The sequence below is a fragment of the Heterodontus francisci genome, chromosome 23, assembly GCF_036365525.1.
Source record: "Heterodontus francisci isolate sHetFra1 chromosome 23, sHetFra1.hap1, whole genome shotgun sequence".
NCBI lineage: Eukaryota > Metazoa > Chordata > Chondrichthyes > Heterodontiformes > Heterodontidae > Heterodontus > Heterodontus francisci.
In genome coordinates, this window is record NC_090393.1 from 14,073,522 (window position 1) to 14,101,457 (window position 27,936).

Genomic DNA, 27,936 nt, shown 5'->3' on the forward strand with positions numbered 1-27,936 from the left:
ACTCAAAGATTCATGTGTACCAAACACCCATTATTTTAAGATCAGCACCCGTTAATCAATACTTGCAGATAAAAATTAGCCACTGAGAACTGGGAGCAATTGAATTTACCCAGGGGAACAAATAGTAATGAAGGATAGAATACCCATAGATCAATGCATGAGAGAAAGCCCTCTATCCAACAGCTGCGGAAAGACCATTCATGTGTTTGGTGTAAGCCCTCTACTTTGTGGGTGAGGAGACAGGGATAAAATTGATAAACCCCAGTCGGCGAATAGCAATTCTACAACAACTAATGCAATACAGTAAAGTCCCTACCAAACAAAAAAGTTAGAGAATCAGATCATAATGTTATCCTCTGGGTCTACTCTGCGGTGGCTGGGAGGTTCCTTTAAGGACTCCTTTAACGAGCGGATGAAAATTCTTTGTCTTTCTGTAGTTTGCTCTTGTTCTTTAAAAGCCCATAAAACAAACTGTGAGAACAATGCTAAAGAGCCCATAGGATTTATAAGAGATGCTTAAAAGCCCACAGAGCGGTGGAAGGGATGCATTGTTTGTGGGGAACACAAGAAAATGCACAGACCTAGCAGTCAGAAGACGTTCACACGCACTCAAAGGCGTGTTTCGAACTAGTTTAATAAGTCTGTGCTCCACAGCAGAGGCTGTATCCGTCCAGCAGTTGTCGATTGTAGCGCCTTTGATCTGCTGCTCGGTTGGTTACATTGTAACAAACTGCATGTTGCAAGTTGAGGGGGTCGGGTTGCTCATCGCTGAGATCGCTGCCTTTCTGCCAGCATGGTTTCGCGGCAACCCTTGCGACTTTATTTCGACGTCCTGTCCCAGCCTTCCAGGGCCGTGCTGATCTTTCTCAAACGCACCGGAATCCCGCACGTTGAGAGACCCGTGGCTCTCCGGAAAGGTGAGGATTGAAACCAGGCCGCTTGCACTTATGCGGGGGGGGGGGTTGTAGTCAATCAGCACCCAAGACTTCACAGCCCCGAGACCTTTAGAAATGAGTTCCGCAAAAAAAGTGATAAGATTTCAATTCAAAGCCATGTAAACAAATGCAGCTGAATTTACACAGCCCAGTTACTTTCTTCTTTGGCCTCCTTGTCTCGAGAGACAATGGGTAAGCGCCTGGAGGTGGTCAGTGGTGTGTGGAGCAGCGCCTGGAGTGGCTATAAAGGCCAATTCTAGAGTGACAGACTCTTCCACAGGTGCTGCAGAAAAATTTGTTTGTCGGGGCTGTTACACAGTTGGCTCTCCCCTTGCGCTTTTGTCTTTTTTCCTGCCAACTGCTAAGTCTCTTCGACTCGCCACACTTTAGCCCCGCTTTTATGGCTGCCCGCCCAGGCATGCGCCAGTTACTTAGGGGGTACAGTAACATAGTGGTTGCATTATTGGGCTCATAACCCAGAAGCCTGGACTAATGATCCAGAGATGTGAGTTCAAATCCCACCACAGCAGCTGGCGAATTTAAATCCAGTTAATTAAATAAGTCTGGAATAAAAGGTTACTGTCAGTAATGGTGGCCGTGAAACTACCAGATTGTTTCAAAAACCCCATCTAGTTCACTTTAGGGAAGACAATCTGCCATCCTTACCCAGAAGGCATTCATTTGTACCAAGCCACTAGAAAAAAATATTTTAAAAATTAGAGGGACCACCAGACATTAGGCACTTCATTTGGATGTGAAAAAGGCAGATCTAGCCCAGTTAACATGCAAATTTACTCACTAACATCAAGGGATTTGTGCCAAAATTGGGAAAGCTATATCAAACAACTTCAGACCTTTCAACCAATGCCCCAGATTCCTCCATCACTGTCTGAGTTGACACCACAGTGGTATACAGTCGGGAGTGGAGTCCTCAACATTGACTCCAGACTGCATGAAGTCTCATGTCAAACATGAGCAAGAAACCTTCCTGCTGTTTTCCATCTACTAACGTCCCTTAGCTGATGAGTCAGTGTACCTCCATGTTAAACACCACTTGGAAGAAATACTGAGGGCTTTTTGTATCGGTGTGTTGGCTCTTTGAAAAAGCTAGCCAATTAGGCCCACTCCTGCTTGTTCCCCATAGCCCTGCAATTTTTTCCATTTTAATTATCCACTTCCCTTTTGAAAGTTTGTTTTGAATCTGCTTCCACCATTCAGGCAGTGCATTCCACATCCTCAGGTCTTACCCACTCTGTTACTTTGGGAGAATGTTCGGGATCAATCTTATCTAAATGATTTAATAATTTACACAGCTTGTTGAGATCCTGTTAACTGCCTTTCTCTCTAACCTGTGGACGAGTAAAATACATTTTTATTTAAAAATGCAGCAACATCTAGGATGTAAAGTGTCACTAAGTTTGCCTGAAATTCAGAAAATGAAACCAGGGTTGGGGAATTAACTAGCTAGGGATATGGGCGAGAGAGGAGAGAGGCAAAGTTCAGTGTAGAGCCACTATCAAGTTATGGTGGAGAGGCACTGCTTGCTTTGGCTTTGATCCATCTGATCCTTTTTTATAACCATATTGATCCCTTGTTAATCTTTATCTGTTTTATTTGAACAGGTGAACAGAGGACCCCAGAATTTACTAAACTCAACCCGATGCAAAAAGTGCCAGTGATTGTGGACAATGGATTTGTTCTGACTGAGAGGTGTTGCCATTTATTTGTTTTTTACTCCTTTCTTTCTTGACTTGTTTAACTTGTTGTGTTAAACACCCATACCTTACAATATGAAGGACATTCCTCATATGTTAGTCTAGACAGTTAGTAGATTATTTAACCATGGGATGATTCACAGCCATGTCCAACCAAGATCTTGCACAATAACCACCCATGCACACTTTCCTGGTATATGGTTAGTATCATGAGGTGAGCACTTGTAAGCGCCATGGGATCTTTTACTACTTCACAGATGCTGTGAAGTAGTTGTTGTTAGAGCAGTGGCAACCATTATGGTTGCCTCACTGTCAGGTGAAACAGCAAGTCCTTGCACTCAGTGCTGGAACTGCAGCAGATGCTGGCATAAACATACTAATAGATTGTAAAGTAGGTGATATCAAACTTTGTTTTTTTGCTTGTAGGTGGATAGAAAGAAGTTTCACAGTTTTGAAATTCTCAAAGAGTAGGTGACAGCACAGTGAGTCTTAATCTCAATTTGAAGATGCAGGCAAAAGCAAGAGGTTGTAGAACAGTATATCTCGGGAAAGAACTTCTAGTTTCTCTCCCACGGTCTTCAAAATGATACCAATTAAAAACTAATTTGTAGAATTCCTTTCTTGCCTTTAGCCTCCAGTCTCTCCTACATATGTTACACTGAGTGTTACACTGCAGTAGTTCAAGGATGTCCCATAATGATATGACACAGCTCTATTAGAGTTAAAATGACAAATCATGAATGCTGAAAGTTGATAATAAAAGTAAAGAGCAGCAGTCATTAGACCTAAAATAAAAACACAGTGCTGGAAATACTCAGCAGGTCTGTCAGTATCTGTGGAGAGAAAAGCAGAGTTAACGTTTCAGGTGTGTGACCTTTCAACATCAAGGCATTAGACTTAATGGGGCACTGATGGTAACTCTTGACTTTTAAATATCAAAGCAAAATTTGAGGGTTCCAATGCTTGGTTCACTTCACAGTGAGATAACAGCAAAAGAATTACTGCACATGAGCACACAGGTTATCCGTAGTAAGACAAAGTAATAGCAGTGGAGGCAGGGTCTTGAATGTTTTTAAGGCAGAGGTAGACAGATTCTTGACCAACATGGGATTCAAAGGGTATCGGGGTAGGGAGGAAAGTGGAGTTTGTCCACAAACTGATCAGCCATGATCTTATAGAATGGCGAAGCAGGCACGAGGGACCAAATAGCCTACTCTTAGTTCGTATGTTTGTATGTACATATGTACGTAAGACAGTTCAAGGCAAGTTCAAATGTAGAAAACACTCAAATATTTTGTTTTACCGGACTTAAGAATTTTGATTGCAGTGTTGCTATTCTGAAGTACCTGGCAACAAAGTATGATGTCCCTCAATTCTGGTACCCTGAAGACCCAATGCAAAGGGCAAAGGTGGATGAGTACATGGCATGGCAACACATCAATGCCAGGTATCACGCAGCTAAAGTCTTCCAGCTGGAGGTGGGTGTTAAAGAACTTTCTAGACAACGTACTTTCCTGAACTGTGATTTCCCTCTTACGCTTATATTAAGGGATTACTATAAACTGTGAAGCCCATATGCTTTCTAAATTTCTTTTGAAAATGCCTCCATTCACTATACTAGATGTCCATTGTGCCAGGCCATTTTAACTCTAATTTTAAAATCGGAAAATCTAAGTGAAGGGTTATGGTCTATAATGCAGTAGAGCAACAAGATTGATAGCAGAGGCGAGCAGATAGGTTTAATTGAGGGGCAATGTGACATGTAACAGTCTGGAGGTTAAGCGTGTGAAACAAAAAGCCATGTTGTGACCGGGCAACAAGAACCCCCAGTGCTCCCCACCTACCAGTAGCCATGCAATCTCCTGGGAAAGGCAAAAAAAAGCCCTGTGTCAAGTCAGGGAAAACATAATTCTAGACATTTGCTCCAGACAAGCATTAACAGTGATAGCACTAATAAATAAATTTGTTCTGCTTTGTCTCAAATCTCAGTCAAATGTTTGGCAGATGACATGCATTGCATGAATTCAAAGTCATTAATGTGGATTTAAATTAGACACATTGGGGATAATTTTAACAATGAATGATGGTGTGAAATGGCAGGAATGACTCGACTGTCCTTAATACAACTTGCCTGCTATTTCCCTTGCACTGACTTCAATCAAAAGGAAATTCAGGCATGGTGCATAATGGTTAGCTAATTCGATATTGCCCAAAATTAAAATTAGCCCCTTTTTTTTGGTTTACTTAACAATTGTGAGCACCTTTCAATTAAATTTTAAAAATTCTTTCACGTTTAGCATTGTACATCTGTTTCATTAAAAATAAAGCTTAAAGTCCTCTTCACAAGCTCGTAACAACTATATATTCATCCAGTGGTATGCAAGGAAACAAGTACTACATCCACCATATCTTTGAAAAGACTTCCCCAAAAATACTCCCCTAATGGTCTGCGTGCTGGATGTTCTGCTCAGTGTGGAACTGAATTTTTAGACGAGTGAAGTACCAAGTTTGAGCTGTGGTCTGTGCCAAGTTAGCTGACCTGAACTAAAGTGGCAGAAAGTGCTGTACAATTGAGCTAGAGATGGAGGGGGGAGTACAGAGACAAGCAGAGAGTTTGTTCAGTTGCTGCTCAAATTACATAGAGGAGGCAGTTATCTACACCTTACGGTCTACCCAAATAAAATGAAAGTAAAATGTATCTGAAAGTAACTGGCAAGAGACTGGTTATACCATTGGTAAGAGGTGTATATACTGGCTGGTGATTTTCTTCAGTGCGGTTTATCAAAAATAATTGATACTGGACAAAGTTCAATCTACGAGGTTCTGTTTCTGAGCACGCATGTAGGTATCCTGCAAGTCCAAAGGATCAGACTCAAGACATGAGAGACTGAGAAAATGGAAGAACAAAAAAGTAAAACACACTAAGGAAAATCAATTTGAATTCAGTAATAATCCACTGATCAAGTAAGGCAAGTGATTGTAACAGAGGAATAGTGTGCAATAAATGCCTTGAATTTCTGTGTGCACCACGCCCGGTTCCTGACATTTTACATTAAGTTATAGAATTATACAGCACAGAAACAGGCCCTTCGGCCCATTGTGTCCGTGCCAGCCATCAAGCACTTATCCTAGTCTCATTTTCCAGCACTTGGACAGTAGCCTTGTATGCTATGGTGTTTCAAGTGCTCATCTAAATACTTCTTAAATGTTGTGAGGGTACCTGCCTCTACCACCCCTTCAGGCAGTGTGTTCCAGAGTCCCAGAGGCAAAAATACCAGTCTGAGCATTAACATATAAGACCAAATAAATTCAAGGAGTAATACCTTAACATAACGAACTAGCTGAGCATGCATTGTCATGCAGCTCACTGATCGACATTGCCATTTAACTTTAATCTTATTGTCTTCTTTCCCCCTTCCTTTTTAGGTCTCCCTACACCTTATATTCTCCCTTTGCCAAGATAATCTGCACCCAGCCCTTTACCAATGCCACAACCAAGGCAGAAGGTGGGACAGGGGCCTATAGTGATGCACACTTAATTTCCCCTCCCCACCACCTGTAATGCTGTGCATCATCAACAACTCCTATGAACTTAAAAGATCTAGAGGGGAGGCGAGAATTTTTTTTCACTCAGTTGTCGGAATCTGGAATGCTCTACCTGAAAAGGTGGTGGAAGTTGATTCCATAAATAATTTTAAAAGGGAGTTGGATAGGTAGCTGCTGATGAGGAACTTACAGGGTTATGAACAAAAAGGAGGTGGGACTAAGCATGACTGTTCTTTCAAAGCATAGGCACAATGGGCCGAGTGGCTGCCTTCTGTGTTGTAAGTTTCTATGATTGTATGCTTCTAGAACATGGGGAACTAAATTGCATTCCATCGCTGCCTGCTAGTGTTTTGGAGCATCATTAATTTATTTCTGCAATATACTTGTGCAGATTTTGATTCCTCGGATGACAGGCCAGCCAGTTGATGAGATCAGGCTGACAAAAGCTCTGACTGAATTAAATGGAACCTTGGACAGGTTGGAATCTATGTTTCTGAAGGACCAACCCTTTCTCTGTGGTGAGGAGATTACACTGGCTGATCTGTTGGCCATCTGTGAACTAATGCAGGTATGGTGTTCAAATGCCTTGCTCAAATCCAATGTCATGCTACTTGGTTGACAATTGATAGGGCACAATGAGATATGCACATTGGCTGGGAAGCAGGTAACATAACCAAACTTATTAAGTTGGAAGATGAAGGGCAAATTTCTACCCTTACCACATGGTGTTAGTATATATTATTCATAGCCCAAGTTGAGAGAGAAGCTTCTACGTTGTGTCTATATCCTAGTATCTGAAGAGAACCATCTACTGTGCAGTTTTCTTTTAAAGTCAACTCTACTATTAAACTGAGAATTCTGAAACAATAAATCCATCCAGACTTTTGATCCTGCAACAGATCAAAATTGGTGCAGTAACAATATTCTGCTGAAGTGACTATAGTATAAGAGATAGTATTCTAAATGTGCTAATGCTCCCATACTATACCAATATTAGCAAGCCACTTTTATGTCATCTGCCCAGAATGTCAGTTGCTTTTTAGGTATTTAGACATGGCTTTTGCCAGACAGAGATCTTCATTTCAATTGCTATGAATTGTTCACTTACTTCTCACGTGTAGGTAGTGGAATTGATCATATTGTAAGCTCCTCAAATGGCCCTAGACTATAATTTGTTTTCCCCACACACTAACTGTTGTCTTTAAATTGGAGTTCAAGACCTGTCTAAATTGGGCATGTAAAAGGAGATGGTAACAGTCACCAGCTCAAGTGCCACTTGACATTTGCTATCAGTTGGGAGAGAGAAACCACTGCTAACATCAGTAGAATTTGCAAAGTTTCAGCTTCATTCCTAAAAACATTTTCCTTAAACACATTGAGTGTTGGCTTGGAATGAGTTAGGTCAGTTTTGGTAGCAGTTCTTGTGTTGTGGCTCTCAAGTGAAGGAAGCCCATTGCCGCAGAGGAGAGTGATGGAATAGAAAGCAAGGTCGTGCTTCCCTACACACCAAGAGCTGAGAGGAATAGTCCAAGTGGCTACAGGTGGGCTGGTGTCCCTGCAGAAACAGGACAGCGTAAGGGATGGTAAAACAAGAGTTGAGACACTTCAGAGAAATACAGTTTATTAGAGTGAGAAGAAAAACAAATATCTCAAAGGCTCTTGGTTGTTCTGTATATGTAAACTTTATTAAGTTAGCCTTCTTTTGGCACTTTACAAGATAGACTTCACCCGTTGTACCCAAAGCTGTCAGCATAAGAAAGTTTAAGAACTACTATAGTGCACATTGAAAATATTCTGGGTACATATGCAAGGAAGCATCACAGAAGAAATTTTAGTCAGTCCCTTTTTTTTGATGGCAGAAATTGAGATTAGGTATGACTTGTTCACGGCTTATCTTGCCAAAATGACTGCAGAATAAAAGGCTGAAAGCAGCAACTCCACTATTTCATTGAACTGAGATCATCCACTCATGAGTGGGTATAAAATCAAACCTGGGTTCCACTACTTGCGCTTAGCAGCATAGTGGCAGTTATCACACTGTGCTGCCTATGAGTAATTCTTAAAATATATTTTTCAATAGGTGGTGTTATTGAAATTGAGGTTTGACTACTTGAAAGTGTCGATAACATAGAAGATATGAATCTGGTCTAAGTAGGATCTGCTCTTAAGTTGTAAATGTAACTAAATAGAGACTGATTTACAGATTTTGCTTCATGTCTTTTCACAGCAATGCAGCTGGGATCAGAAATCACATCTTGTTGCTCTGCTCCTAAATTGCACTGAAAAAGCTTTTACTAAAATAACTGAAAATGTAACATTTGAAACAATTTACTTTTTTTTTTTAAATATTCAGCCAATTGCAGCAGATCGTGACATACTGAAAGATCGTCCAAAATTAATCGCCTGGCGGAACAGAGTTCAGTCGGCATTAGGAAAAACATTTGATGAAGTACATTCTTTCCTTTATCAACTGAGAAATAAAGCCAGACTTTAAAAGCCAAACCACCTGGAATTTCAGTACATTTCGCTGGGAGTCATTATACAGAACTATTAGTCAAGTTAGAGACATGTACAATTTTATAGTTCAATAGCATTAGAAGCTGTGCAAGTACTTAATTTCAACAAACCATCCAGTAGAGGTCAAATGTTACCAAGGTAAAACTATATATGCAAAACTAACTTGCAGAAGGAACTTTGGAACGATATTGGAAGCAATCATAACCTCGCATTATGTAATCATTGTTCTAACAGGGGGCCTCAATAAATAAGATTTTAATTGTAGCCTTATACAATTTCCAATCCAGGCACCAATCTGCGCTAGACTGGCATTTTCCACGGGGATTTATTTTATTCTTTCATGGGATGTGGGCATCGCTGGCAATGGCAGCATTTGTTGCCCATCCCTAAATGCCCTCGAAGGCGGTGGTAAGCTGTTTTCTTGAACCAGTGCAGTTCGTCTGGTGCAGGAGGGAGTTTTGATCCAGCGACAGTGAAGGAGCGGCAATATATTTCTGAGTCAGGATGGTGACTTGGAGGGGAACTTGCAGGTTGTGGATGGTGTTGAGCTTCGAGTGTTGGAGCTGCATTCAGCCTCTAATGTGCTCTTGTAGCCACAATATTTATATGGCTGATGCAGTTAGATTTTTGGTCAATGGTAACCCCCAGGATGTTGATAGTGGGGGATTCAGCGATGGTAATGCCGTTGAATATCAAGGGGAGATGGTTAGATTCTCTCTTGTTGGAGATGGTCATTGCATAGCACTTAGTGGCAAGTAACATTCGCGCCACATTAACAGCCCAAGCCTGAATGTTGTCTTCTTGCATATGGACACGGACTGCTTCAGGAGAAGTTGTGAATGTAACTGAACATCGTACTGTGAACATCCTCACTTCTGATCTTATGATGGAGGAAAGGTTATTGATGAAGCAGCTGAAGATGGTTGGGCCTAGGACTACCCTGAGGAACTCCTACAGTGATGTCCTGGGCTGAGATGATTGGCCTCAAACAACCACAACTATCCTTTGTGCTAGATACGTCTCCAACCAATGGAGCATTTCACCAATTCCCATTGACCCCAGTTTGACTGGGCCTCCTCGATGTCACACTCGGTCAGATGCTGCCTTGATTTCCAGGGCAATCACTCACCTCACCGCGAGTTCAGCTCTTTTGTCCATGTTTGGACCAAAGGCTGTAATGAGGTCAGGAGCCAAGTGCCCCTGGTGGAACCCAAACTGAGCATCAATGAGCAGGTTATTGCTGTTTAAGTGGCATTTGTTATCACTGTCAACAACACCTTCCATCACTGATGATCAAGACGATAATTGGCCAGATTGGTTTTGTCCTGCTTTTTGTGGCTAGGACATACCTGGGCAATTTTCCACATTGTCAGGTAGATGCCAGTGCTTTAGCTGTATTGGAACAGCTTAGCTAGGGGCGTAGCTAGTTCTGCAGCACAAGTCTTTATTACTACAGTTGGGATGTTGTCAGGACCCATAGCCTTTGCAGTATCCAGTGCCTTCAGCCATTTCCTGATATCACCTGGAGTGAATCGGATTGGCTGAAGATTGGCATCTGTGATGCTGGAGACCTCAGGAGGAGGCAGAGTTGGATCATCCACTGGACACTTCTGGCTAAAGATGGCTACAAATATGCTGGGCTCCCCAATCATTGAGGATGGGGATATTTATGGAGCCACTTCCCTGTTAGTTGTTTAATTGTCCACCACCATTCACGACTGGATGTGGCAGGACTGCAGAGCTTTGATCTGATCCACTGGTTGTGGAATTGCTTAGCACTGTCTACGGTAGAATATTCACTCGTATCTTGCGTAATCAGTCTGAGACTCTCTTAATTCCTTGTCTCAGTTAAGTGTTTTTAAATAATGGAGAGTTGAGGTTGGAGAAAATATCACTGCTTGCTCAGTTCATGGTATACAAGACAATTATTTTCTAAATCTCTTACCTACAGCAGGCATAAGCACATTTTTTTTTTAAACTCCGACATCTGTCTGACCCAAACATTTCCATCACCATGCTCAACTCTCCAAACTGCTGAACTCCACAAATGGTAATTAATTGAGGTGAAGTGTACAGTGCCACTGTTATGATCAAACCCCACATAGCCACAGGTTGGAAGAGCCAAGGTTTTAGCACCTCCAACTAGGCAAGGAGGTTCTTAGAGCTTAACAAGCTTTAAACAGTATAGCTTACAACAAAAAACTGGTAAGCTTCCTACATTTGTCTAGCTGAGACAATGGTGTATGAATCCTACAAGCCAAAGCACTGTCTGGAGGCAAATGAGAAACATTATAGGCCAATGACTACTTTTCTTAATTCAAATCCCATTAATGCCGCAGGCTGGCTGGTCAAATCAGCAGTAACCTGGAGACCTGCATGGCTCTGGTATCTGATTACCTCGTTTTTCCACGGAAGGTTCATATTTCCTAGCACCAAGCCTTAGAAGCACTCAACACAATAAGTCTCTTGCCTGCTCACACTCCTCCCTCTGCCACGATCATCATGAGGTAGATAATAGACAACTAGGAATTTGGACTCTGTTCCAGGTACTTTCAGTGACTACCAAAACTCATCACTGCATAGAAACAGCGCATTCAACAGTGGTCCCATCAATTCAAGGTGCAGAGCTATAACAGATACTCTCTGCCACATAATTGAGACAGAAAAAAATGCTGGAAGTGACATTCTCAAAGAACTTTTCAGTAGCTATTAGTCAACGGCTATGAGCTCCTTTGTCAGCTGTATAATGGGCATCTTTTAAAGTAGTGGATAGACACTGAGCAGAACAGCATGTAAGGTTTTAGTTTAGGCAGGCATCAAGATCGGCGCAGGCTTGGAGGGCCGAATGGCCTGTTCCTGTGCTGTACTGTTCTTTATTCTTTTGTAATATGCCAGCCATCTCGATGCTGCAGATACCCAAACCCACCATGACTTAGCAATTTATCAACTGCTGAAACCCAGGCTTTAGCAAAAATAAAGATTGACTCTGACTCCAGGGTAATGAGCAACAGCAGTGCCAAATGATAGTGATCTCTGTTTTACTTCAGAAACACCCTAATCCTCGCCCATACTTAGCATTTGTAAAGCAACCATTAAAATGCCCCCACATGGACTCAACTGGCTGCAGGAAGAATGGCTTGTCAAGTGGCTTAATTTGTTTCCTTCGAAATATAATCTGACCGAAATACTTTTAGTGAGCACCAGTAATAGCTTTAATACCAGGAAACAATTTATTTTAGTCAAAGAAGTTATAATAAAACTGTATAATTCTTATAAATCATTTATTGATTTTTGTACAAAATATTTTGTCAGTCTTGGTTTATAAAACAAGTTTTCATGTAAACCAACTCAACTAGACAGCCGAATGAAATCACTCTTAAAAAAGAACCAACCTGCACATAAAACAGCAACTGAAATATTTTGAAAGTTAATTAATTTCTCAAGATTTGTCAAGTCAAAAAAAAATTTTCTGCAGGGAGGGTAGGGGTGGGAAGAGAAGTTACAGAAACAAGAGGTTACTTTGATCTTAAATATTTAATGCACCTCTAGTTCTATGGACAAGCTTTGCATACAATGTAAACCAAGGTCAGCAGGCCGGGAGTAGACTTCCCATTTTGTGTAACTGTTGAACCAACAATCACAAACAGACTGGCAACACCAAGAGGCGTGCATCCAAATAAGACTACAGAAAGCCTTAACCTGTATTCAACCTCTGCATCACAGGACAGCTATTGTCATGTCAGCTTGTGCAAGGGCATGGCTGTAAACTTCCACCTACCACTCCCAGCTTCACTGCACTGAACCTAGCGTCACCACCGCTCAACTCTGCAATGTAATAATCAAAAGTGCATCAGCAGATCTTCCTCGCACACGTAGTCTGGGGCAGGTTTGTGACGTTAGCTACTGAACTGGCTCATTTTCTTTTATAAGGCCATAATGCTCCTTGTGAGGATAACTGAAGTTGCTTCCAGGTTCCTCAGAGCAGTTAGAGGGAGTTGCAACTGGGAGGTCAATAACCAATTATATATATTTTTTTGAAAAACTGTTCTGCAACTATAACGAGGCTTGATGGCCACACACTAGAAGTGAGACATTACATAAATATTTTCAAAGCAGAGGGCAAACAGCTCATCTGGATTTAATTTCCCCTGTGCTTTTTCAGTGCACTGTTTAACTTAATACAAGGGTCTACCAGTTTAACAACCATTATTTTCAACATTAAATTCATTAAACTGGCATGGAGAGGAAAATATACACCTTAACTAATGTACCAAAACAGCACAGGGCAACTTAAACCTCAAACTCAAACGTTAAGGCTTTCCTTAACTAATTTCTGAATGTTCTTTAACCTCACTTCCTATTCTTCCAGCCTCCCCAAAACCAAACTTCAACTTATCACTATGAAAATACAGCAAGACAACATTAAACACTTCCATCTTACAATGTAGTTTGCCTGAATTTGAACAGTTGCAGATAAGTTCAGCTTTGAGGCTCTAATGGCTACCTTTATCTATAATACAAAATAAAAATCAAATTTAAAGGCTCAATGAAGCATGTTTTGGGCTATACAGGTGCAAGTTTTACTTAAAAAACACAAAAGTTGAAGTGCTGATTTTAAGTCCAATTCTAACCTTTTTGTTTATTTGTCTTGGTTGAAGCTAATCCAAAGAAAAAAATCTCTCCCTTGATAAAGCCTTTGCTGATGTTGAGACATGGAAGTGCAGTCGGTGCAGTACAAACAAAATCAATGGGGAAAAAAAAGTACTCATAAACACAGCAGATGGAATCTCAATGCCACATGATATCTTGAACACTTTTCAATAAACAGTCTTAAAACAAACAGGTAAAGTGTCATTCATACCATATATTACTTTCACATGTTGTTTGCAGCATATACATTTTAATATGCTCCTGTTTGCTACCTTTTCAATATAAATCTACTCGGGCAGAATCAGACAGCACAGCTACTTCCCTTCCTCAAAACCTCAAACTCCATCTAAGCACAAGTCCAACTCTGATGGGAAAGGAAGGTGACGTTCAACACAGAATCACTGCCATTCAATTTCAGAAGCTTCACTACAAGGTTTTTGCATCTAGCATGGTAGAATCAATTAGCACTCATAACAGAAGGAGAACTACAGGAATGAACCCACACAAATGAAGTTACAGATGCACAAGGATGCAAAGAAGAACGATGAAAATCAAAAGCATCAGGAAAGCTGCTGCAGTAAGAGCAACATTTAGGCTTACATAATTCAAAAAGGGACTGTACAACTAGATAATCACATGGTCAGCTAAATAAGCATACAAGTCAAGTCAGGTTTTCAGGGAACAAAGGTAAGAGTTGCAACACAAGGTGCAGTTGTCATTCAGACAGGTTAAAATATTTAGGAATGGAGGATCATAAAAAATTAGAGGGTGTCAAATGGCTATGTGCAAGTTCCATCATGGAATAGTCTTACATCTTTGCAAAATGGCACCAAAATAACACTGTTAATTTTGCATGTCATTTAACATGAGCAAGCTCAGCTAAATACAGATCTGAGAGTAAGAATAACAAACACCTACAACATACTGGAGCCATTTTGGCAGTAGAAACAAGATTACACTGATTCATAGTAGCTGATTTCCTTTGAATGTATATTGCCTTAAATACCCATGCAGGATTTTTTTTTTTTTAATCAAAATTTACCCACTCCTCTGCGCGCACATATCTGTCTTCTTGGAGGTGCCGACTTTTTAAGCGTATGGTTCCATATGGCACAGGTACACCTCCAGTATCTCAGCCAAGAGCCATAACTTCATGTGCCAATCTGGACAGCAAAATGCCAGGCTATTAGACAGCATCACAGCTTACCCTGATCCAAAGTGACCCAAGCTCCACACACATTTTCCAGCAACGGTCAACCATCAGAGGCAGGAACCCCATCTTTCCAACACAAAGACAGCAAGATCAATTGTAGTTATCCTACTACTATCTGGCTACGATCACTTAATTCAGGGCAGACCAAAGATAAAGGAACTTAGATCCTCATGATCTATATGGCTCAGCACAATGGATGGTGGATGTATCACTAAATCACTGAGGTTCCGACATATCCACTTCTACGGAAACTTAAGGATGTACAAGGGCAACTTCTCATTTAAATGCAATATTTGCAGTTCATACAAAAAAAAATGATGGCTTAAAATGGTAGTTATGCAGCTTTAGTCTCAGACCTCGTAAAGGGCAAAAAAAAAAAAAATGTTGGTAAGACAAGTGTTCAGTTCCCATGAAACGTTAAAGTGTCTTTGCCTTTGCCATCCATGGCCAAAGGTTGCTATCAGAAACGAAACCGAGGGATCCAGCCCACATGGTCAGCTGACAGCTTTAAAGTCAAATACAACTATTACCAGCAGCAGTAATTAAAGTGGTCATTTTTCAGTTTTCCCCATGCCACCAAATCTAGTTATTTTCCCCACCTCTCAACTATTTTGGGAGATTTGTGAGGTAGTGCAACATTCAGCAACATGTTTGGGTCTCACTTCATTTTTTTTTAAACATACAAGTTAAACCACACAAACTTTTCACCGGCTCAAGTTTATTTTGTATAAAGGCAATGCTAAGCTCTTTAAGCTGCCTTAGTATTTAAAACAGAATTTTTCCCTTTAAACCATACAATACCTTTATGTAGAAAGCATGTAAAAGGCGTATGGTTTAAAAAGAAAATCTGTATAATGGGATTGCAAATGACTATCTCCTACTATGGTCTTGGGAGCATGGAATGAAAACCAATTGGAAACATTTTTGTCTGAAACGAATGATTGGGAGAATTCGACATGCATTGATAGAATGAACTACATTTATATAAAAGCAAAATGCAAAACATCTTTGTCTAAAATGGACAATTGGTGCCCAGAGTAAATCAAGTGGAAGCAGTTTCTTGGCGGACTCCACATACTGGAGGCAACAGTTATGTTGCATCTGCTCCAGGTTCCCTACTCTTGAGCAACTGTTTTGCTTAAAGAGAGCGTGGGTCGTTTAGCAGACGAAGGACAGTCCTCTTCATGTGGCCTTTTTCTACTAGTTGATGGCTGTAAAGAACAAAAAAACACAAGTTACTTTGATTAATCAATCCCTTTCTATCCTTGCTCCTCACCATGCCTCCCCAAGTATTTCATTGGCTGTAAAGAGCTTTGGGCTGCCCAGAGGTTGTGAATGTCTCTCAAAACAGAGGAGCAAGGGAATAAAAAAAGGAGCCAAAGGATGGGAAGGAGAAGCTATTGAATCAATGCCTTAAACAAAATTAACAACCAAAAAAAATTAAACTCCTAGTTGGTGTGGTTGTAGCCACTAGTGAAGCCTTTGTGGCCACATGCCTCTTTCTGTGCTGTAACAATTCTGTGATTCACAGTCAGCCAAAGCAATATGCATGTCAGTTTTGTTCCTATTTTCCATACTATCACATGTATACATACATGGCAACCTCAAAAGCTGGTAGCCACCAAAGCATTGACAAATACGACACAATCTGAATTCTTTCTTCCACACATAAAAGGCATTTGGATTAATGACAAAAGGCACAAATATAGAGGAATAGTTCAGATGAATTAATAGGTATTGTCACCTTTTAATTTTGGGGGAAGTATGAATTTTAGTAGCGAAACATGCTAAAAATAGATTCTTTACTGTGACAACTGAAAATTCTAAATAGCCAGGGGCCAAGCAACTTCCAGAAGTTACACTACAGCTGGGACTGTTTGGGTTGCTGCTTGTGAGGAGGCAGTGATGAGTACCTTGAGCTTTTGGAGAATGATAAAGGATACACTGAGGGTAACTATGGGCTTACCCCAAGAGGGATTCAAGATTGGCAAAAGAATCAGAGGAGAGAGGGGGAAGTTTTTTTTTAAATACAGTGAGTTATGATGATCTGGAATGTACTAACTGAAAGACTGCTGGAAGCAGATTTGAAAGTTGCTATCAAAAAAGAATTAGATACAGACATGAAAGGAAAAAATTTGCAGGGCTTTGGGGAAAGAACAATGGAGGCATGGTTAATTGGATACTTTCAAAGAACTATTACAGGCACGATGGGCTGACTGGTCCTCCTCCAATCCCTACCCAAGCAAAGTATTCAAGTGTGGTTAGCACCACAGCCTCATAGCTCCAGCGACCCGGGTTCAGTTCTGGGTACTGCCTGTGCGGACTTTGCAAGTTCTCCCTATGATCGCGTGGGTTTCCGCTGGGTGCTCTGGTTTCCTCCCACAGCCAAAGACTTGCATGTTGATAGGTAAATTGGCCATTGTAAATTGCCCCTAGTGTAGGTAGGTGGTAGGAATCTTGAGGGAAGGTGGGGATGTGGTATGGGATTAATGCTGGATTTGTATAAATGGGTGGTTGATGGTCGGCACAGATTCGGTGGGCCGAAGGGCCTGTTTTAGTGTTGTATCATCTGAGTGTGGGGTAAAGAAAGGTAGCATAACAGGAAGGAGGGGAAACAGGGAGAAGGGTCCCCAAGAGATAAAGGGTGATTGAAATAACAGATTTGGATCCAGAGCAGCAGCCAAAATGTGCAACACAAATTCAAACAAAGAACTTGTGCTACACAGACATGGCAGAAATCAGAACAGATGGGTCTTCCTCATACTCCAAGTGCCTTGTAGTGAACTGATCAAAAAATTGTAACTCAACACACATCGTACTTTAATGTTACAATAAAATGTTACAATACCTCATTAACCAACTGTCAGGCCACAGGTGCAAAACTACACCTGACCTTGCAAAATACTCCACAAGCCAAGACCTAAACACAACAGAAGTTGCCCTATTTTTAAAGTGGGTCTCTCTCTCTGTGGTCCCTCGTCTGTCCTGATCCCTGATGGTTTACTGAGTAAAAGCACCTCTCTCGGTCAGTTGATTTGTAGCACTCACAATTAGTGCCCAGCTCACTTTTGTGCTCGAATAGTTTTTTGTTTATTATCCGTTCCTTGAATGTGGACAACGCTGACCAGGCCAGCATTTATTGCCTATCCCTAATTGCCCTCGAGAAGGTGGTGGTGAGATGCTTTCTTGAACCACTGTAATCCATGTGGGGTAGGTGCACCCACAATGCCTTTAGGGAGTTCCAGGATTTTGACCCAGCAACAGTGAAGGAACGGCGATATAGTACCAAGTCAGGACGGTGTGTGGCTTGGAGGGGAACTTGCATCTGCTGCCCTTGTCCTTCAAGGTGGCAGAGGTCACGGGTTTGGAAGGTGCTGTCTAAGGAGTCTTGGTGCATTGCTGTAGTGCATCTTGAAGAATGTACACTGTTGCCACAGTGCATCGGTGGTGGAGGGAGTGAATGTTTGTGGATGGGGTGCTAATCAAGTGGGCTGCTTTGTCCTGGATGCTGTCGAGCTTCTTGAGTGTTGTTGGAGCTGCACCCATCCAGGCAAGTGGAGAGTATTCCATCACACTCCTGACTTGTGCCTTGTAGATGGTGGACAGGCTTTGGGGAGTCAGGAGGTGAGTTACTCACCGCAAGATTCCTAGTCTCTGACCTGCTCTTGTAGGCACGGTATTTATCTGGCTACTCCAGTTCAGTTTCTGGTCAATGGTAGCCCCTAGGATGTTGATAGTGGGGGATTCAGCAATCACAATGCCATTGAATATCAAGGGGAGATGGTTACTGTTGGAGATGGTCATTGCCTGTTCTGATGACCGGTCATCAACCTGAAACATTAACTCTGTTTCTCTCTCCACAGATGCTGCCTGGCTTAGTATTTCCAGTATCTTGTTTTTATTTCATTTCTGTGCTTGCTCTTTTATTTGGAATTTGCAAATTTTGGGGAATTACATTCCATATTCACATCCATTTTTATTTTGGGAAAGCCAAGAACAATTGATCTTCAATTGGTTTACAATTTGGATTAGTGTTGCACATACATTCCTTTCATCACAACAGCGACTGAAAACTGAATATGGTGCTTTAAATATGGTCTAACTAGTGTAATCGAGGCCTTAGCTTTATGGAAGATTGTCTCTAACCATGAAAGCAAAACCCAGCTCAGCTGCATGTATTTCAAACAGCCAATAGTTTATGAACAAGTTGTACACAAACAGCAACGGCAAGTGCTGTTGTGAAGGGAATTGCTGGTGCAAGTGAAGCCAACTCTCACCTGATCACTTGTGCTTGGTGGCAACATTAATTCAGTCTGAGCATACATCAGCTGCTTTGCCTTTCTCTTCATGTCTTCATCCTGGTTTGAAGCAAGATTATTTGAAAACTCTCACCACATAATTCACCAAGACGAGAATTAAAACTAGTGTCATTTGATAGAATTTGGACTAATTCTATTATGTAACTGAATTACTTACATATTCAAGGATGTTTTGAAAGACTGGTCAAAGTCTCAGCTTATTTCCCCTCTGACTGACTTGCCCAACAGGGCTATGGGCAAAGAGCAGGGGAGTGGGACTAATTTAATAGTTCTTTGAAAGAGTTGGAGCAGACACGATGGACTGAAGGGCTGCCTTCACTATGCTTTCAATGTAGAAATTAAAATAAAAATGAGACTTAATAAAAGGGTGCATGATAAATTCTGGACCAATAATACAAAAGGAAATTAGCAGCATACAGAAGGAAGAGCAAATGAGATCGGAAAAGCTAAGAAGGGAATAAAGACAGATAAGCAGGTAACAAAATAAACTAACAGATACTTACAACGCAAGAAGTAAATAGTTAAAGAAGAGTGGGTCAAATGGAGATTGAAAATAAATCCGAGAATGCAAAAACAGAAGAAATACTAAACTGAATAAACTGCATCAGTTTTCACAGAGAGTGAGTGTGACAGTAAGAATAAAAGCAGTATTAGCACAATTAAGATGGGACAATAGGTAAGTATGCAGTTAGTGGAATAAAGTGAAAAAGGATCATAGAATCATACAGAAGACAGCCCTTCAGTCCATCGTGTCCACTCCGACTCTTCGAAAGAACTATTAACTTAGTCCCACGCTCCTGCTCTTTGCCCATAGCCCTGCTGGGCGAGTCAGAGGGGAAATAAGCTGAGGCTCTGACCAGTCTTTCAAAACATCCTTGAATATGGATGCTGTGCCAATAAACTAGAAAATTAACAGTGCAAAGAAATAAATAAATCAGTTAAGTATAGACTAGTCAGCCTTTCATTGGTAGTGGGTAATCATTGAGGGCATAACACTGGACAAAATTACTCAAATATCATTAACAGCCAGAATGAACCTGCAAAAGGCAAGACATTCAGATAAAGAGAGAGATCTCTGAGGAAATAACTGTTTTGATAAATTAAATGCACCGAATGTTGTGTTTATATGAATTTTTAAAAGGACTTCCACTTCAGGTAGACAAGACAGATAAACAGACTGGGGAGATCGCTTGTCAAATGAAACTTCTAGTTAAAAAATATGGTACGCTATATCTTGGAAGGAAGTGAGAGTTCAAATGCAAGCTGATATGGCCGTTATATTAAAAATATACATGTGATCCTAGGTTTTGGTCAACAGGAGCACAGAATAGAAAGCAGAGACAATGCTAAACTGCTATGAATTATTGATTAGACTGCGTTAGAAAACAGTCTCCAGTTTTGGGTGCCTTACTTCAAAGCCAGGTTTTGGGTATGATTAAATACAATAAAGAACTTGGGATCTTTTCACTAGAGCAGAAAAGTTTAAGAAGAGGCCTGAAAATTATCTAAAAAAACATTGACTACAGGTAAAATAGGGAAAAGCTTTTTCTCTGGATGATGAGTCTATAGCTAAAAGATATAAATGTACCAAAGGGAGGGCTTAGAAACTGTTCCTTTTTTAAAAAAGTTACGCAGAGGGTTGTTAGGACATGCTCCACCAGAAAGTCATGGAAACAGAATCTATAACAACTTTTCAAAGGGTAAATGGATAAATATTTGAAAAAAAAAGGTACTTGGGAAAGAGCAGGCAAAGAAATGGGCATGGACAAATATTAGACAGCTGGTACAGGCATGATAAACCAATAGCTTTCTTGTGTGTTGTAAAATTCCATGATTCTAGAAAAAAAAACCTGCAGAGAACCAGGCTTTTTACAAATTGGAAAGAAATGAAAATCAGTTTATTTTCTAATCCCCAAGCCCAAATTTACATAATGTGCATTAGTCCACTCCAGTTGGTTTTTTGGTTCCCAGTTCAACACCTCAGACTACACAACATAAGAAATAGGAGTAGTAGTCCGTATGGCCTCTCAAGCCTACTCTTTCACTAAGATCATGGATGATCTCCTACCCAAACTCCATCTTCCCGCACTATCCCCATATCCCTTATTCTGAGTCTGTGACCTCCCCCAGTTCCAGACTTCCCAGCCAGTGGAAACATCCTTGCAGCACCTACTTAATTAAAATACTCCTTAAGAATTTTATGCTTCAATGAGTTTATGGATGCACCTCCAGCAGTGCAGCATTCCCTTAATTGAGACTGGCACTCCAGTGCAGTACTATCTGCTCAAATCTCTGGAGTGTAATTTGAAGTCACAAGCTACTGACTCAGAGGCGAGAGCACTACCACTGAGCCACGATTGATAAAATTGATAACATTCTCAATTGTAACTGCTGGCTTTGAACAACAGGCTAAGACACCAGCTCGTGCCTATGACTTAAATTAGTTTAAAAGCAATTCCCACCTGCATCCACGGGTGATTAAGAGCATCCTTTGTTGTGAATCTTTTCTCTGGGTCCACATTAAGTAGCTGCTTCACCAGGTCCTTTGCTAAATAGAAAAGGCGGGGATAAAAAGTTATGTATGGGCAAAAGGAAGAGATAGAAATAAACTTGCCTTTAAAGAGGCATGGTAACATCCCAAATAATTCTTCATGGACATCAGAAGGCTTAAGTTTTATTTTTAAAACTGCTCAGCTTCCAACAATCTGGTCATCTATAAAGGCCGATCCCATTATAGGAACATAGCTTTATTTTAGGCGGGAAAACAGCAGTTAATAACTGCAGTTAATAACTGCTGTTTTCCAATTAATTCTCACTCCTGCAAAACTAATAAACTTGTCTCAAGAATGGACTTTTCACTGCTTTCCTACTTTTTGCCTTTAAACAAATTGGTGAGCCCTCCATGTAACAATTTGGCTGAATACTATAAGTTGCATTCCACAATCAGTTTATTTCCATAAGATTTTGTACCAATTTGAACACCCACCACTGCAATGAAATTCTGGCTTTCACAAATAGCAAGGGGGGAAAAAGTAATGCAGTGCTTATAGGAGTGAAACAAATTGGAAAATTAATTGTACCTTAAGTAGTCTCAACAAGAGAGTAAAAGAACTCAGGTAAAATGGGCAACAGTTTTTATGCTTTGAGCACTGATCATGCGCCACTTGTTATAACCCTTAACCTTTATTGCAAATAGGTGAACCTCATACTTGCCTGTTTCAGAGACATTTACCCAGTATTCTGGGATGAACCTGTAATGCCCTTTTATGATTTGATCCCTCAGATCCATATCCTTGATTTGATCACTAAATGGTGGATACCCACCCAAGCTGAAACACAGAATGGTGCAGTTAAACACTATCTATTTTAGTAACTATAGTGGAACCCCATTTATCCACTTTCCCAATTGCTTGTCAGAAACTTTTCCAAGATATAGCTTTGCGCAAGACAATGTCCAGCGTGAGGAGCTTGACATTAAATGGTTATGCAATGAGACAAAAAAAAAACTCTCAACCCAAGAAATGTTACATTATTTTTAAGTATACTGGTCTTCCTGTACCTGGAATAATGTCGCCTCATGTGCAAGACCAAAATTTTTATGGACTCTCGATTATCCGCCAATTTCTATGATCCACCAGGAAGAGGAAGGGTAGTCCTCTCCATTCTGACTGACCAAGGAGTAGCTGCATTTTAAACAGAAGTCAAAAAAACTATAGTGCTTATAGAAGCCCTCTATTTAATGAAACAAAATCTTTCAGAAGCCAGAAAAATCAGCATGGTTGATGTGTGCCCTTTTAAAAAATTATAAAAATTTAATAAGAGTTAGCATTATGTGCATTTTAAACACAGATTCTTTTCTCACTACATGCAGAAAACATTACTTATTTGGACTTACTTGCACAGTACAAATATACAACATACGAGAAATGACTGACAGGAAAAGACCTGCTGGTCCGCACAGCCGTGATGCCTAGTGCATCACAATGCATAGAAACTCTCAATGCCAGTTTCAGATTCACACACAATTCAAAACTACAAACATGCTGCCAGTCTTTTAATGTTTCTTAAATGGCAAGCAAAAAAAACCCACATTATTCCTAAACACCAGTGAAAATTATGAGGACTCATTTCAGCTAACATTTCTCAGATTCTTTGGGAACCACCAAATAGACAGCAATGCTCTTTTCTGGTGCTATACATTCCTATGTTGCTAAAAGGAAACAAGTAACTTGCAATCAACCTACAAAGAAATGTAATAATTTCATCCTTACTGGGTGTATAATAGTGGCTTGCTTGCAATCATGGGCATCAGCCTTTCCAACAGCAGGAACCAAGAAAATCCTGCATGTCATCAAATCATTGCAAATACCCAAACTGAACATAATGCATCATTTTCAAAAGCAGGCACAAGCATTTACAAGGTAACTGTTCAATCTAGAGTAAAAGTGGAAATTATAAATAATTGTGCTTCACTTTACAAGATCACTGTTCAAATAACATGCAAGGCAAGTGACTTACCATATGAAAAGTATAACTCCTAGGCTCCAGCAATCCACTGCTTTGGAGTACCAGCCTGCTCCAGCACCCAACAACACCTCCGGAGCTAGATAAGTGGGTGTTCCACATAATGTTTTCATCAGTGAAGTTTCTCCTACGATCTTTGACAGACCAAAATCTGTAATCTTAAAAGAAAAAAGACGTTGTTCTAAAAATTCAATTCAATTTTGTAATAGAATAAATGTTGCACAAAAAAGATCTGAGAGGCAAAGGAATCCAGTTGAGCAGTGCCATGTTCTCTGGGGACTGGGGAAGTGAGCATTTAATAAACACAGAGTTTGCATATAGCCATCAAGATTTAATAGTAGCTTGCACAAATACACAGCATTAACCTGGTTTCAATATCCATTATATGAAAGATTTATAGGGCAGGTTTTGGAATAGCTCTATTAGTCCACGGAAGCATTTAGTTTCCCCTAACTTCTCAAATACAAACCGCAAATAATGCAGATTAACAATTATAATATCTATTTTGCACTTGGATATCTGAAAGTTAAAAGCTTAAAATCGACAAATGTAATGATATAGCCAAAGATATTGAGGGCTTGGGAGTACCATATACCCCTGCATATAAACCTAGAAATGTATCTAATTTGAGGTCTGTCAGGTTTATTTATTGACAGGACACTTTCTCTGGAGACAGTGCGCCCAGGAAGAGCAAAAACAGCAGCATGCATTTATATAGTGACTTTAACATAGAAAAATACCCAAGGCACTTCATAGGAGCAGTATCACACAATATATGACATTGAGCCACATAAAGACATTGTCGGGCAGGTCAAAGATGTGGATTTTAAGGAGTGTTTTAAAGGAGAGACATAGACAGAGAGGTTTAGGGAGGGTATTCCAGAATTTGGGGTCTAGACAACTAAAGGCACAGCTCCTAATGATGGGACAAGGGAAATCAGGGATGTGCAAGAGATCCGAATGGGAGGAGTACAGGGATCTGAGAGCTGCATGATTGGAGGATGATACAGAGCTAGGGAGGGGTAATGCCATAGAGAGATTTGAACACAAGGATGAGAATGTTAAATTCAAGGTGTAGCCAGACTGGGAGACAATGTAGTTCAGCGAGCAAGTTAGGATCATTGCATTCCCATTGGGTTTTGTTGTGGTTGCTGAGTGGTGTGGTATTTAAAAATCAGATAGCCAGCTGGGTGCATACAGGAGGAGATTTAAAATTCAAGAACCAGAAAGGAATTTGGGAGGGAAAATTGCCATTTGGGCGAGCAACAATTTAGAGGTGGGGCGTCATTTAAAATGCAAGTATATGGCAGGTTAACTATACAACGTTATTAACTATACAGGATTTTACACAGAAGTAAGGCTAAGGCCAGGTAGAATAGTCACATACTCACCATGTAATATACTTTACGTGCAATATAGGACACTGGTAGATGCTCCATGCATCATTTTACCTCCACCCCAAACCTCATTGTAATTTCCAAGATACTCTTGTTGTATTCAGTCTTGATTTTACCAGCAGATGGCATCAAACTGCATCACAATCCTTACCTTAATGAGGCAGTGCTCCTCATTGTTCTCGAGCAGTACATTCTCTGGTTTGAGATCTCGATGTGTGATGTTATTATCATGAAGATACTGCAGGTAGAAAGAAAATTTAATCTCCTCCAATTCTTTGGTTTTATATCAAATTTCTATTTAATATTCATTCATTCCCTCCTCTCCAACTCTACACATTGTTGTCCTAACTGGTTCTTTGCTCCATGTCTGCAAGCCCTTCCTGAATTGCAACCTGTGATACTGCCCTCCAATTTAAAAAAAATATGCTCAAGAGGTGGGCAAAACTGGCAAAGCCACATTTATTGCCTGTTTCTTGAAGCCCTGCAAAGATGACAGTGGGTCTTTTCTCGAGTAGCAATTATTCTTTTTCTTTAACTGTGGGATTTGCCAGGGCACTTCAGAGGGAATTAAAAGGTAAACATGTAATTGGATAAAAAAAAAAAGAAAATGCTGGAAATACTCAGCAGGTCTGGCAGCATCTGTGGAGAAGAAACAGAGTTAACGTTTCAAATAAATAACCTTTCATCACAACTGGGAAAAGTTAGAAATGCAATAGCTGTTAAGGAAGCGAAAGGGGGAGCATAGGGACAGAACAAAAAGGAAGGTGGAAGACAGGAGCGATTAAATGACAATAGAGTTGGTGGTGCAGGACCAAAGGGAGCAGTAATAGGAAAGTAAAGAAACAAAAGATGCGTCTAAAGGAAGTGTGAATGGTAGAATGAACAACTGCAGTTCAAAAGCAAAAGAAAAACCACAGTAAAGATGAGACTTACAAAGAAAAAGGAAACAAAACAGGGACAAAGATTATAGTCTGAAATTGTTGAACTCAATGCGGAGTCCAGAAGGTTGTAAAGTGTCTATCAAAAGACGAGATGCGGTTCCTCGAGCTTACATTGTGCTTCATTGTCCTTAGCCTCCTGCAGCATTCCAGAGAGGTCAGTGTTAGAGCAAGGTAGAGAACTCAAATTGCAGGCAACCAGAAGCTCGGGGACATGCCTGCAGACTGAACGGAGATGTTCCACAAAAGAGTCACCCAATCTGCATTTGATCTCTCCAATGTAGAGCAGACCACATTGTGAGCAGTGAATACAGTACACTAAATTAAAAGAAGTACATGTAAATCGCTGTTTCACTTAGGAGTGTTTGAGGCCATGGACGGTGAGGAGAGAGGAGGTAAAAGGACAAGGGTTGCATCTGCCCCTACACTTGCACGGAAAGGTGCCATGGGAAGGAGATGGGGAGTTGGGGGTGATTGCGGAATGGACTAGGGTGTTGCAGAGGGAATGGTCCCCTTGGAACGCTGAAAGGGGAAGGGCGGGGAAGGCGTGTTTGGTGGTGGCATCATGCTGGAGGCGGCGGAAATGACGGAGGATGATCCATTGAATACAGAGGCTGGTGGGGTGGAACGCAAGGATAAGGGAAACTCTATTGTGGTTCTAGAAGGGAGGGGAAGTGGAAAGAGCAGATGTGCGGGAAATGGGACGACACAATCGAGTGCCCCGTCAACCACAGTGGGAGGGAATCCTCGGTTGAGGAAAAAGGAAGACATATCAGAAGTGCTGGTATAGAACTTTGCATCATCGGAACAGATGCGATGGAGGGGGAGAAACTGAGAATGGAATGGAGTCCTTACAGGAAGTAGGGTGTAAGGGAGCTGTGGGAGTCAGGGAGCTAATTGTGAATATTCTTTGATGGCAAAGTTGAGGAAAAGAAGGGAAGGGAAGAGTCAGAAACGGACCATGCGAAATTGAGAAGGGTAGATATTGGAAACAAGTTGATGAAATTTTCCAGTTCAGGGCAATAGCAGGAAACAGCACTGATACACAGTCATCAATGTACCAGAAGAAGAGGTGAGAAAGGGGGAGGGGGAAAGGGAGAGGGTCTGGAACAAGGAATGTTCTGCATATCCCACAAAAATACTGGCAGGTTCCCATAGCATTTGGAGGAAGTAAGTGGAGTTAAAGTAGTTGTTCAACGTGAGAACACGTTCAGCCAAGCAAAGGAGGGTGGTGGTGAATGGGGACTAGTAGGACCTCCATTCAAGAAAGAATGGACGAGACCTCAGACCTTCCTGGTGGGGGATGAAGGCATAGAAGAATTGGATGTCCATGGTGAAGAGGAGATGGTTAGGGCCAGGAAATTGGAAACTGATAAAGTAACGGCATCAGAAGAGTCACAGATGTAGGTGGAAAGAGACTGGAAAAGGGGAGAAAAATAAATAGAGTTGAGGTAGGAAGAAAACAGTTCAGAGGAGCAGGAACAGGCTGAAAAGTTAGGTCTACCAGGGCAGTTTGGTTTATGGATCTTGGGAAGGAGGTAGAAGCAGGCTGTTCAGGGTTCAGGGGCTATGAGGTTGGAGGCCGTGGAGGGAAGATCTCCAGAGGAGATAAGGTCAGTGACAGACCTGGAGATGATGGCTGGATGTTCATTAGCAGGGTCATGGTCCAGGAGGAGATAGGATGAAGTGTTGGAGATTTAGCATTCAGCCCCCTGCAAAGTGGATGTCAGTTCACCAGACAACAACAGCACCACTCATCAATAGGTTTGATGACAACATAAGAACAGAGTGCAGCAAGTTCAGCTGAAGATATGTTAGGATGAGTGAGGGGAAGAGAATTGACATGGCCAATGTCATGCCGGCAATTCTCAATGGAAAGATCAAGAGAGCAAGAAGCCAGAAAGAGGGGTCTCGGTGGAGGGAGAGTACTCGAAACGGGTAAAAGATTCCACTGTGTGGGGAAGGACTACTGGCTAGGAAGTGGGTGTGGCGGCAGAGGCGAAGGAAGAGCCACTCAGTGCCGTGCCATGCTAAGCTCAAAATTAAATCGAGCTGAGGCATTTGCCAAGAACAGATCGTTCAGTCAGAGAAGGTCAGAGACTATTCTGAATACATGGCAAGGGGGTAAGATTTGAAGAAGGGGTGGGGTTAGAGGGAAGTGAAGGGGGAAGAAAGATCCGGA

General features: G+C 41.1%; 2 protein-coding genes across 5 annotated transcripts in view; one reads left to right on the forward strand and one right to left on the reverse strand.

The window, feature by feature from the left end:
- Positions 1-652: 652 nt before the first annotated feature.
- Positions 653-8,698, forward strand: gstt2 (glutathione S-transferase theta 2). The gene is made up of 5 exons (XM_068054707.1): positions 653-917; positions 2,558-2,645; positions 3,978-4,128; positions 6,588-6,764; positions 8,550-8,698. Exons 1-5 carry the CDS (start codon positions 794-796, stop codon positions 8,688-8,690), a joined length of 681 nt encoding a protein of 226 aa, XP_067910808.1. The 5' UTR covers positions 653-793; the 3' UTR covers positions 8,691-8,698.
- A 2,291-nt stretch (positions 8,699-10,989) lies between these two features.
- The window catches only part of chek2 (checkpoint kinase 2), a 47,372-nt gene continuing 30,425 nt past the window's right edge, over positions 10,990-27,936 (reverse strand). For 2 of the 4 annotated variants that reach the window (XM_068054704.1, XM_068054706.1), the window contains 6 exons: positions 24,968-25,054; positions 23,414-23,577; positions 22,109-22,224; positions 21,358-21,443; positions 18,854-18,934; positions 10,990-15,787 (listed from right to left, as the gene is read on the reverse strand). In XM_068054704.1, coding sequence (XP_067910805.1) covers positions 15,692-15,787; positions 18,854-18,934; positions 21,358-21,443; positions 22,109-22,224; positions 23,414-23,577; positions 24,968-25,054 — 630 coding nt within the window. In that variant the 3' untranslated portion in view covers positions 10,990-15,691. Of the gene's footprint in view, positions 15,788-18,853; positions 18,935-21,357; positions 21,444-22,108; positions 22,225-22,454; positions 22,579-23,413; positions 23,578-24,967; positions 25,055-27,936 lie in introns of those variants that run through there. The other 2 variants (XM_068054705.1, XR_010977222.1) reach the window with 2 other exon arrangements.

Bases quoted from the DNA above. Each gene is read 5' to 3' on its own strand.
- gstt2 (XM_068054707.1), top strand. From the start codon at position 794: ATGGTTTCGCGGCAACCCTTGCGACTTTATTTCGACGTCCTGTCCCAG. The intron at 918-2,557 runs GTGAGGATTGAA...TTATTTGAACAG, and splicing joins ACCCGTGGCTCTCCGGAAAG to GTGAACAGAGGACCCCAGAA. The intron at 2,646-3,977 runs GTGTTGCCATTT...TTTTGATTGCAG, and splicing joins GGATTTGTTCTGACTGAGAG to TGTTGCTATTCTGAAGTACC.